The 13,252-nt window shown below is 39.0% G+C and overlaps 1 protein-coding gene across 5 annotated transcripts in view; it reads right to left on the bottom strand.

Annotated features, from left to right (window-relative positions):
- Positions 1–13,252, bottom strand: part of UIMC1 (ubiquitin interaction motif containing 1) — a 128,225-nt gene that overhangs the window by 14,338 nt on the left and 100,635 nt on the right. For all 5 annotated transcript variants that reach the window (XM_058546599.1, XM_058546589.1, XM_058546580.1 and 2 more), the window contains one exon: positions 2,103–2,187. In XM_058546599.1, the coding sequence (XP_058402582.1) occupies positions 2,103–2,187 (85 nt within the window). The remainder of the gene's footprint in view (positions 1–2,102; positions 2,188–13,252) is intronic.

A 13,252-nucleotide genomic window follows, 5' to 3' on the forward strand; every position in this document is an offset into this window, starting at 1 on the left:
TTTTCCCTGGCTGTTTCTCTGTACCCTGCTGTTGCAGCAGTGGGGTGGTAACGAAATCAGCCCTTCTAACTATCCCAAACAATACTGATTGCTCTTCAGACATAAAATATTGTCAAACTCTTCTGAAATTAAGTGTAATAGTTTTTTCAAATGGAAGTTAAAATTTAGACAGAAAAGGGAGCACCAAGAGCATTAAATCAAGCTGACATTTTTACCAGGGTGGATGAACTTGTCTGATTAGTAAATCAAGTCTGTCTATATTCTAACTTTCTTAATTCCACAACTTGCAACATCAACTAGGAAGTTACCAAAACCATGTGGTTCTGCCAGAGGCTTTTGCATAACTTCATCTACATAGTTATTCTTATCTTTTTATAATAGCAGAATTTGTGGAAAGAGAGGAAATTGTGTCCTTGAGGTAAGGTTTAATGGGCATCAGTGAAAATGGAATCACTGGGGACAAAGGAAGAAAATACACATTTATTAAGTATTTTCTCTGCGGTGAAAACTGGTGCAAGGCCCTTTAAACACATTTCTCAATTAATTCTTTGGCCCTTTTAGGAAGGTACTATTCTCCCCAGAGTCCTATAGCTAACAATTGTTAGAACCCAGGTCTGCCTGACTCATAAGATCATCTTAGTTTTAAGAAGCTAAAGAAAAGTTTCCAAAGCTTGCTAATATCTTAGACTTCTCTTTCTAGCCATTACTATTCAGTTACTATAGCAAGAGAGATTAGCATTAGCTCTAAGGAAAAATTTCTCTGGAGGTCTTTAAAATAGGAGAAATAAGTCTCTCAAGTACTTAATCATCTGGGAGAATGCAAGTACAGCTCTGCTTTATAAAAAAGCTAGACCAGTGTACCTTTCAAGGTTTATCAATTAATGCAAAATGCATTTATTAATCCCCTACTATACGAGAGAGAGCAGCATTGTGGAGGGAGTATAAGTTTCTGAGCCAGGCAGGCTTTGCCAGTTCTGGCCACATGATCTTAACCAGTTACTTATAATTTCTCTTCAGTTTCTTTATTTAAAAAAAAAAAAAAGGCCGGCCCCGTGGCTTGGCGGTTAAGTGTGCGCGCTCCGCTGCTGGCGGCCCGGGTTTGGATCCCGGGTGCGCAGGATGCACGCTTCTCCGGCCATGCTGGGGCTGCGTCTCACATACAGCAACTAGAAGAATGTGCAACTATGACAGACAACTATCTACTGGGGCTTTGGGGGAAAAAATAAAATTAAATTAAAAAAAAAAAAAGAATAACTACCTTATCAGCTATTGTGAGAGTTACAAAGTAAATAAAGCACCTAGCACAGTGGCTGGTACCTAACATTAGGTACTCAACAAACAGCTATTGCTGTCTCAGACACATTTTATTAGATGCCAGGAATATAAACATGAATGAAGGCAAGTATCTGCCTTCAAATAACTCACAGTCTAGCTAGGGAGACAGAAATGTCAAACAAGAAAAAAAAATTACTGCAATATAGTATGATGAATACAGTCCTAGAGGAATGTCCGCATGACAGTTGGATTCCAAAAGGAGCTAGTGATCAGCTCTGCTCAACCGGATTAGGAGAAGCAGCCCTGAAATTTAGGGTCTGAGATCTGTGTTTCAAAGATAAATGTTTCCGCCTAATGACTAACTGTTCTAATGTATTGTTGGTAATGTCTTTACTTTTGAGAGGCAGTACTTATTACCTGACCCCACCCTTAGAATGCACTTTCTTAGTCAAGCTGCAACCCACAACCCAAGGAAGTCTTCTATATTGCTCAACCTTGTGCAACTCAACTTCTGTACCATTACATCGCAAAATAGCTCACTGTTCCCAAAAGCACAAACACCAATATGCAAATTCAAGGAAAACAGAAAGCTAAGAGCAATGTGGAAATGGAGTGGGTGGCAGGAATTTTTTTCAGGGCAATGAAAAGGGATACAGAGGCCACCTACGCTGATATAAACTGGGAATAAGAAAAAGGCATCCAAGCTGCAAAGTGATTGGCAGGCCAAAAAAATCCTGGGTAAGAGAGGAATTGGTCTCGTTTATTAGGTCCAAGCAATGGTATTTCATGTGAAACAAGAGCTCTGTGAACACAGTGTACCTACTTACTTGTCAATGTCTAGGAAAGTCTGGGCAGCTGTCCCACTGTCACTCTTACTCTTGTTCTTGGCCTCTTTTTGTCTCCGTGTCAGCACTTTTGACAAAAAAAGAAGAAGAAAATGCAAAGAAAGAAAAACTGTTAGCAGTAGAAACTGAATATAAAAGACAAAACGTATAGGAAGAAGCAAAGCTTAAAATCCTATTCCATCGGCAAAAGTGCAGTCTGGGAAATCTCTGCCTTTCTAGTATAGAGAATAACACTGTAATGTATGGACTGAAACTGCCAGCCACAAGATATTCTGTACGTGCTAACAAGATCTATTTATCCCCTATTTGCCATGAGATCTAAACATCTAGCCCACACGAAAAAAGGGTTTGTATACTACCCAAACTTGCAGCACTTGATGGGAGGGAAATACACTTCCCAAACCAAAATTCTGTTTGGTGTGACACACACTCCAATGAGGTGAAATATAGTAATGACAGTTACATCTGAGTGCCCACATTAGCTCCAATGTTTACACAACTCTGGAAAGTGCTCCATTTACAAGTGAGGAAAGTGGAGCTCAGAACCATTAACACAACCAGTCCTTTCTACTATACTAGGACTATCTCCCAATTCTAGTGGGTATAGACAGCTTTAGCCCAGGTGGCATACAAATACTTTGTCTCACACCATCAGGTGTTTGTTTATAAAATCATAGTCTCTTAAAGGATCTTGGAGGTTATTTAATCAACTGTCTTCATTCCTTGAAGTAACAAGAAAAACATTTCAAACCTTGCCTTCTTCCCTCTTGACACTTGAAATCCCATGACAGAGAATTTAGGAAGGTTATCAGTTCACAAAATAATTTAGGTTATGAAGCATTTATCTAGTCCAGGAGTTAGCAAACTTTTTCTGTAAAGGGTCAGATCGTAAATATTTTAGGCTTGGCAGGCCATACAGTCTCTGTCACGATTACTCAACTTTGCACTGTAGTAGGAAGGCAGCTGATAACACATAAATAACTGGGTGTGGTGTGTTCCAATAAAACTTGATTTACAAAAACAGATGTCTGGCTGGATTTGGCCTCCAGCTGGCCATAGTTTGCCTATCCCTCTAGTCCAACCGCCTACTCATAAAAATGCCTTCTATAAGCATCCCTGACAAGTAATCATACAGTGCCAACCTGACTTTATCCATTCACTGAGGGGCATTCACTTCCTCCTCAGGAAATCCATTCTATTGCTACACAACAATCTGGCTCTGCATTTACGGGGGGTTGCATTTACTGGGGGTTGCATGAGTAAGTTTACTCCCTTTTCCACAAGTTAGCTCTTTGAACACTTAACAAGCTGCATTACAAGTCTGGATTTACTAAATTGTCTGCCCCACTAAAATGTAATCTCCTTCAAAGCAGGGACTACATCTAGTCATAAGCCAATCTCTAACAAGACTTGGACTGCAGAACCATTTGAGTGCCTAGGTTAGCTCTAATCCTTGTAACGATCCTTTAGATTGGTGTTGTTATTCTGTTCTACTTTAAAGGTATGGAAACAAACTCAGAGGAATTGACTTTGCCAAGCTATCACAACTGGTAAGTAGTAGAACCCAGGACAGAATCTATATCTGTCTGATTCCTATACCCATGTTATAGCTTCCTAGTTAACCTCTTCTATATACACTCCAATTTGTCAGTGTCTCTTTTTATATGTGGCACCCCAAAATGGACCCAGTACTCAACAAGCAGTCTGACCAGTAAAGAGAACACAAGAACTACAAACTGCCTCATCTAGACTCATATTCTACTAATTCAGCCAAGACCATGTTTGCTTTACTGACAATCTTGGTATACTATTGGCTTAAATTGAGCTTAAAGGCAATTAAGATCCATCCTTTACCCTCCCAAATCATCTTCAAATAAAATGTTATAAAGACAGGTCTCCTAGGGGCCGGCCCGGTGGCGCAAGAGGTTAAGTTCGCGCGCTCCGCTGCAGCGGCCTGGGGTTCACCGGTTCAGATCCCGGGTGCGCACTGATGCACCGCTTGGCAAGCCATGCTGTGGCGGCGTCCCATATAAAGTGGAGGAAGATGGGCACGGATGTTAGCCCAGGGACAGTCTTCCCCAGCAAAAAGAGGAGGATTGGCAGATGTTAGCTCAGGGCCGATTTTCCTCACCAAAAAATTAAAAAATAAAAAATAAAAAAGACAGGTTTCCTAAATCTATACTTGGGTAACTAAGTTGCTGGGTATTTTCCCCCCTTAAACACAGGACTTTATATTTGTCCCTGTTCTTTTCAGCTGAACATTCCAGTCTGCTGAGATCATCTGCAGTCTTGATACTGTCATCTGTTATTAGCTCTCTTTTCTAGCTTTGTGTCATCTGCATATGTGACAAGCATGCCTTCTACATCTTCATCCAAGTCACTGGGGGGAAATGGTTGTAAAGGATATGGCCAAGGACAATTGTGGCATGCTACCCGAGAAACCTAACTTCTTTCTGGTTCAAGCTTCCTTTTAATACTTAATGAAGCAAATATTTATTGAGAATCTTCAATGTGCAAGTAATTTGGGGAGATATAGGAATGAGGTAGGGTCCTTGCTCTTAAGGAGCTTACAATTTACTAAGGGAGACAGCACATACACTCCAGTAACTGTAACACAAGGTGTAAACAGATATACATAATAAAACAAGATCATACACACAAGCAATTATTAATAGTGTTTGTCTCTGGGGAAGATGACAGGGACACTTTGGGACTGGAATAAGAGGGAGGCATATTTTTCACTATACACTTTTCTGTACTGTTGAATTAAAAAATTAAAAGGGAAAAACAAGAGACCAGATTAAAGAGAGGTCTTAGGTCCAAGTTAGAGTAGACAATCTATTTCTAAGGTTCCTTCCAACCCAGAGATTTTATAAGCGAAAATAAAGTACTGCAGGAGAAAAACATCCTAGACATAGTTATATAACCACCTTCAAATCCACCTCCTATTCTATCAGCCAGCCCACATTTCTCCATCTTATGTATAAGGACTTCATGAGAGATCTTATCAAGTTATCTTGCTGAAATCAATTCTTAAAAGGCTGGCAACCTCACAGATTGCAGAAACCTTTAAACTTGTTTTTTTTCCTCTCTCTCTTTCTATTTGTCTCCCATCTTGACTACCAAGTATTTTTCCAAAAGAAATACTTGGAAACCACTCCACAGACAGGGCTGGAAAAAGAACTAATTACTTCTAGCACTTTATATATACCTCTATTGCACTTAGCACATTTCTGTTGTTATTTATTTATATGTCAGCCTCCTTTCTACACCATGCAACTTTCTGAATTCAGAGATTCTGGGTTTTGTTTTGTTTTGATCTCTTCGGCACCCTCAGCAGAGTCTGGCACAGATTAGATGCTAATAAATATTTGCCAAATTAAATCACAGCAATGGATTCAAGGGAAAAAAAGACCTCTTGTTTTATGAGGATGGACTCTGTGCCAAGGACTTTATAAACGTAATTTCTAACTCTTACGACAACCCTGCAAGGCATGTATCATTATCTGCATTTTATAGATGATGAAACATTAAACCCGATCAAGATCACAAAACTAAAACAACAACAACAAAGAAACATGGTACCAGGAATGCAATACAAGTCTGACTTTAAGGAGGCATATGTTCTTCTACAAGAGTAGCCTGCCTCTCCTGGGTAATAAGAGGGTAAAGGATGGGAATAGAAAAAGTGATAAGTGGTAAGCGATTGGGCAGGTGGAAAAGAATTTGAGGGAAGAGACCTGGCAGATGGCTGAGAACTATATGCTAATTCTACTATTAAATGTTATGATCAGAGTGGACTAGACTGGGTCTTGCAGCTATGTTTTTTCTTTGAAAGCTACTGCCCCTACAAAGGAGCAGAAAGGTGTAAGTTGCTCTAAAGGAGCCTCCTACTCTGGTTTATGAGGGTTGAGATAGCCATTTCAACTAGCTGCAGGCAGAGAATTCAGTATAAAACTTAAATCCAAAAACCTAGCTGCTGGTGACAACAGCCAAAGATTTCAAAAGGGAACAAGGGAGTCTGAGGACAACTACTAGGAAAATGTAAGCAAAATAGAAAGGAGGGATTATTGTTGAGAGTGCCAACCTATAAACCTATAACCATTATCTCAGGCCTTTATATACCATTGGATGGAAAACGTCCTAAGTAGCCGCACTTGGGACTTGGCTTGGGACCGCTAATATACAGGGAAGTAGTAATGCCTAGCAGAAAAAAGTGCACTGACTTTTGAGTTGGACAAAACAGTGTCCAATTTGGGACTCTACTAGCTGTGTCGCCTTAGGCAAGTTACTTCACCCCTCCGAGTATCAGCTGACTTACCTCAAAATGAGATGATAACAGCATCTATTCTCATGGGTTTTGGTAAGGATCACATCAGACAATCCAAGTAAGTTGTAAGAGTATCCAGCCCACAGAAAGCACTCAACAAACATTAGCTGTTATTATTATATAATTCTCATTATCATTCTTCCAGATTTACTTCTTAGCCTTATCGAAAGATTTAAGCCCATCCTTAGAACCAGCACCTACCAGCCTGTCTTTGGGTTAGGTCTTAGTCTTAAGTGGTATCAATGCTAATTTGTACAAACAGAATGGAAAATAAATAACTCAAGCATTACATAACAATTATTAATACTATGTAAACATTGGCACATTTGTTTCCAAAATCCAAAGACAATAAGTAATCAAAAATAAAAACATATGGCCTAGAACTGTAAACAATGAAGATAATGGCTCCTTAAGGAGAGCGGAAATTATAAATAGAGAGAAGATAGATTTGGCAGAATGACAGTGGTTAGTCTCCTCTGTTTGTCTTCCTCAATCTCAAAACCACCTCGCATAAAATAACAGAAGGCCACAGAGTTTTGTATTTCCTGCTAAGACCACCCCTCCTCCAACTTTAGTGGGATGTAAGAAGAAGGAAGAAAGGCCCATTCCACCTGCATGGTGTCTGCCTCCATGCTGCCAGCCTCCCCTAAAAGACCAGTCCCAACAAAAAGGCTACCATTAGAACTAATTATCTACCATTCTCTGAAACATGTGGCTGTTTAAATTTAAATCTTAATTAGAATTAAATATAATTTAAAAATTCAGCTTCTTAGTCCCACGAGCCACATTTCAAGTACCCAATAGCCACACATGACTACTCGTTACCATTTTGACCCCACAGATAACAGAACATTCCTGTCATTGCAGACAGCTCCACTGGATAACCACTACTCCTTTAAAAGATAACCAGGAATAATCCTATCATGCCTTAAATCTGTTCACTGTGGACACCACAATAAATCCAAGCCTCTCTTGGCATCCTTCATCACCTAGATTCTCATCCCCACATGATTCTAATCTGTCATCCGGGGAGACTTTTCTAATCTGACTCAATCTCCCACACCTACTCTCGAAATGACTCTGCCCTCCGGAATTCGTGTAAGTGATCAAAAAAATCTCCAATTTTCTCAACTTCCTCTGTGAAAGTTTCCTTCATCTTTTTGCTCTGAAAGATGGCTGTCCCCTGAGGATACTGCTTCTCCTTGCACCTTCTCAAGTACTGGCTTGTTTCTTCTTCTTTACACCACAGTACTTCTGAGCTGGAGGTGGGGTAAATATCCTTTCTCCTCCTTGTTGCTTCCTGACTGCTAGAAAAACCTAGTTTGAAGCACAAACCATTGTACTACCCACCCCTGCTACCTCACCCTGAAGTAGTCATCTCATATACTTCTTGTCACCTGCCCCACACCAGCCACCTCTACTTCCTGGCCATTCTCATTGAAAAGTTTAACATATCATTTACTGTCTCTTCACTACTCCTGCCATGATTCTTGATGATTTCAGTATCTCTATATTAGACTGAAGCATATGAAGTTGCAGTTTTTGTAGGTTTAATCTAAGGTATGATCCATCCAATACTGTGGCCTCTCAGTTCCTTGACCTGTTAGCTATCTACCCCCATGGATCATACCATTTCAGCCCTTCTCAGGTGGGGTTCTGAAGGGTAAGCAAGCCTAATGCCCTAAGGCATCCATTGTATGTAACGTTAACTCAGTCCTCCGTATCTAGAATGGTACCAGTTATGTATCATCCTTGGGAGAAGGAAACATTCGATTCATTTTCTGTGTTCTGTGGTTCCAGTGAGGAACTCTGGTTGAACTTGTCAATAATAATGGTGCCAATTCCAAGATCTCAATTTCAGATGTCCCACTCTCTGATCACCACCACCAACCTTTTCCAACTCACTCCCTCTAATGACTTAAGTCCAATAACGCTTCAGCCCCATTAGAAAGTCTAATTTCAGACTACCACCTTTTCACTGTCCATTACCCTGTCATGTTCTCACTTTCCTTCTTACCTTAGATCTCATGGTTATCAGAGTAACAATTTCCTTGAACTTATTTTTAATTTCTATTATACTCCCTGGCAAAATCCAATTTTGGTTAAATCCAACCCTCCACCTATTATGTGTCCCTATCTAAGCAGCACTACAAGTGCTGACTAGGCTCACATTATATTTAAGATCACAAATCTCAAGTGGCCCCTCAGCAATCCTAATATGTTTCCATAGTTTATTCTTCTACTCTCCCAGAGACTATTTCACATCTTCTCTGCTATCTTCAAACCTCCAATATCTACTTGGCTCTGCTGTCACCATTCTTTTTCATTTCAATATAACAACTTTATTGAGATATAATTTATATATTACATAATTCACAGAGTATAATTCAATGGTTTTAAGTATATTCAGAGTTGTGCAACTATAATCACTATCAATTTTATAACATTTTCATTTACTGAAAAAGAAACTCGTTCCCATTAGCAGTCATTCTCCATTTTCCCCCAAATTTCCAGTCCTAGGCAACCACTAACCTGCTTTCTGTATCTATGAATTTGCCTATTCTGGGCATGTCATATAAATGAAGAATGATACAATATGTGGGCTTTTGTGACTGGTTTCTTTCACTTAACGTATGTTTTCAAGGTTCATCCATGTTATAGCATATATCAGTACTTCATTCCTTTTTTTCCCCACAGTCGCTGTACCATTTTACATTCCCACCAACAATGTATGAGGGTTCCAATGTCTCCACATTCTTACCAACATTTGTTAATTTTGTGTTGTTGTTTTTTTTTTAATAGCCATCCTAGTGAGTATTAAGTGTTATCTCATTGTGGTTTTGACTTGCATTTCCCTAAGGACTAATGATGTTGATCATCTTTTCATGTGCTTGTTGGCCATTTGTATATCTTCTTTGGAGAAATATCTATTCAAGTTCTTTGTTTTAACTGGGTTGTCTTTTTGTTGTTGAGTGGTAAGAGTTCTTTATACGTTCTGGAATCTAGACCCTTATCAGACATATGATTTGCAAATATTTTCTCCCATTCCGTAGGTTTTCTTTTCACTTTCTTGATAGTGTCCTTTGACGCACAATAGTTTTAATTTTGATAGTCTAATTTGCCTATTTTTTCTTCTTTTACTAATGCTTTTGGTGTCATATCTAAGGATCCATTGCCAAATCTAAGGTCATGATTTAGCCCTAAGAGAGTTTTATAGTTTTAGCACTTACATTTAGGTCTTCGTTCCATTTTTCATATATAGTGTGTGGTAGGGGTCCAACTTCTTTTGCATGTGGATGATCAGTTGTCCCAGCACCATTTGCTGAAAAGACTACTTTTCCCCCAGTGAATTGTCCTGATACCCTTGTCAAAAATTGATTGCCCATAAATGTATGGTTTTAATTCTGGACTCCCAATTCTATTCCATTGATCTATATATCTACCCTTATTGCCAGTACCATACTGGTCTTGATTAGTTAAGTTGTAAAATCAGCAAATGTCAACCCTCAACTTTGTTCCTTTTCAAGACTGTTTTGGCTATTCTGGATCCCTTGTATTCCCCAATCTCCAAAACTGGAGTCATCATTAACCAGTTGCTTGGGGCAAAACCTTGGTGTCACCTCTGAGTTTTCTCTTTATCTCATACTCCAACAAATCCTGTAGGTCTGACCTTCAAAATACATCCTAAATTTGACAACTTCTTCACCTCACAGCTACCACTGTAATCCAAGTAAACATTAGAGCTTGCCTGGAATACTGCAACAGCCTCCTGCTTAGTCTATTTGCTTCTACTTTTGCTCCTGTCCCTCTACAGACGATTTTTCATGCAGTAGCCAGAGTCAGATTACATCACTCCCTTGCTCTCAACCCTTCTATGGCTTTTCATCATATTTAGAATAAAGCGCAAAAGCCCCACATGATCTGACCACTTCTTCCCTCTCCTGTCTTTTCGCCTGCTGCTCATCCGACTTCAGGCATTGTGGCTTCCCTGCTGCTCTAAGAAACATGCCACACACTCTTGCATTGGGGCCTTTATCCTTATTCCCTTTACCTGGAATGACTCTTCAAATATCACCTCAAGAAGTCTTCCTTGATGTTTTTATTTAAGAGGCCCACCCTTCCCTGCTCTGGTCATTCTCTATCCCCTGTTCTTGCCTTATTTTTCTCAAATTTTATTTATTATCTGTTTCCCCCATGAGAATGTAAGCTTCATGAGAGCACAGATTTCTCTTTTGTTCAGTGCTGTATTCTCAGCTTGTATAACAGTATCTGGGTTATAGTACATATTAAATAAATATTGATTGGGGCTGTAAAGGAGCATAAATAAATGATATAAATAACACAGTCATCTTATGAATTACTCAGGGGGACTCTCTTAAATTGAGCATCCTGCACTGGGCTTAGCCAGAAATCTGAGTCAAAGTTGCCTTCTTTCATCCTGACTCTCATTCACAAAGTTTTATTGATGCTCTCACCAAAAAATTCTCAAATCTGTCCACTCCCATTGACTCTTCTTCATTACTTGTCTCCCTATTTCTAGCCTCATTCCCTCCAATCCATCTTCCATATTGCTCCAAGAATAACTCAAGCCCAGCATTACCAGTGGCAGTACCCAGGAAGCTGTCCCTGACCCAAGGAGGCCCCAATCTCTATACTCAAACAGGACCCTATGTGCATATCTATCATAGCACTTCTCACACAACATTCTAGATATTGCTTTACCTATTTATCGCCCCCAGCAACTGTCTCTTAATCACTTCAGTATTTCACATTTTGGGTATAAAACTGACACTCAATATAAATGTATATTTAATGAATCAATTTAGCAACGTAGTTTCTTATTTGCAAGTTTGGTGGAGTATTTTCTTGGCTTTGAGGACAACAGAATATTTTTATAACATAGACAAAAATGTCTCTCGAGTCCAACCTGAAATAACTCTTGAAACAGAAAGGCCCTATCTACCTCAATCCATTCAATAAATAAATTCTTATTGTTCTCTCAGGCACTAGACTTGATAACCTTATTCTTCTAGAGACAGCTTCTAACTCAAAAATCCTAATAATTAGGTTGATAGTTCCTAAGTTTAAACAACCCTAAAAAGGCAGGCATCACTGGGACCATTTTACAGATGAGCAAATAAAGGCTCAGAAGCCTCCATCCTGTAAATACCAGTCTAGGATATGATTCTAAGTCTGTTAGACTCCAAGCCAGTTTCATAATACCAAACTGCCTTCCTTGCTGCAGAGAAGCCACAGAGGCCCCCCGTCCCTACTCAAGTTGTAGCAATTTCTTTTCAAGTTTAGAGATAAGCTTGCTTTCTCAAGAGGTGCACTTGAGTGTTGAACTCTTGACCTGAACCTTCAGTGCTGCTGTAGTTAGCCCCTGCATCTGAAGTGTTGCTATGGCTTGCTCAACACCTTTCTATACAAAAACAAAAGTACTCATATAAAAATATTCTTAGCAGTGCCCCCCACCCCAAGGATTAAGGGAAGAGTCAACACTGAGAAAAATCCTTAAAGCACACAATTCCTGTTTAGGATACAGAAATAAAGGATCTAGAACCATTATATTTTTATGAACAAAATTCCTCAATCTATGAGGTATTGAATAATTTAGAGGTCTTAGAGAAACAGTCACTTGTCTAGTTCCTACTAGAACTTGTCTATAATATTTACAGCTCAACCTTTTTTGTTAATAGCTGGAATTTTTATTTAAGCAATCTGACAATATATATCTAGAATTTTAAAATAATTCACATCTTCTGATCCATGAACCTTATTTGGGAATCTACTCTGAGGAAATCATCTGAATTTAGATGAGATCACAAGACAAAGATATTTTATCAAAGCATTATTTATCACAATGAAAAATTTAAACAACCCAATATTCAAATACAGGATGAAATACTATGCAAGATTTCAAAATAAAGACTGAAAAGAAGTATACCAAAATATCAACCATAATTTGGGGGCAAAGGAGGTTGGGTTTTGGGGTGATTATTTTTCTATGTTGCCAATTTTTTTCAGTGAGCATATACTACTTTTATAATTTAAAAAATTATTTAAATATTGAGAGACATCTTAATGAAATAACAGATCTAGCTGATGATCATCAATGACCATTAGCTGAAAGCCAGGCTTTCTAATGGATAGATTAGGCTGCTCCCACCAATCAATCTTAGTATCATAAAAGGAAGATAACCAAATAATGTGTGTCTCCCACTCTGATGCAACATAAAATATACAAGACCACGTATAAAGTAATCTTGTCAAAAAATAAATTAACTGCATTTGATTAAGCCTCAAATCTAACCACAAGTTCTTAGAAATTATAGTCTAGAACAGAAGAACATATTAAATTTAAAACAGGAATACACTGGGCCAGCCTCGTGGCTTAGCGGTTAAGTGCGCACGCTCTGCCACTGGCGGCCCGGGTTCGGATCCTGGGCACGCACTGACGCACCGCTTCTCCGGCCATGCTCAGGCCACGTCCCACATACAGCAACTAGAAGGATGTGCAACTATGACATACAACTATCTACTGGGGTTTTGGGGAAAAAAAAAAAAAAAAAAGGAGGAGGATTGGCAATAGATGTTAGCTCAGGGCTGGTCTCCCTCAGCAAAAAAAAAAAAGAGGAGGATTAGCCCGGATGTTAGCCCAGGGCTGATCTTCCTCACAAAAATAAAATAAAATAAAATAAAAAAATAAAACAGGAATACAATCGTCAAAACCCAGAAGAGAAATTCTAAGAGACAAAAAGCTAGTCTCTTTAACAAATACACCTAAAAACAAAAAAAAAGG

Source organism: Diceros bicornis, chromosome 1 (genome assembly GCF_020826845.1).
Source record: "Diceros bicornis minor isolate mBicDic1 chromosome 1, mDicBic1.mat.cur, whole genome shotgun sequence".
In the NCBI taxonomy this organism is placed as follows: Eukaryota; Metazoa; Chordata; class Mammalia; order Perissodactyla; family Rhinocerotidae; genus Diceros; species Diceros bicornis.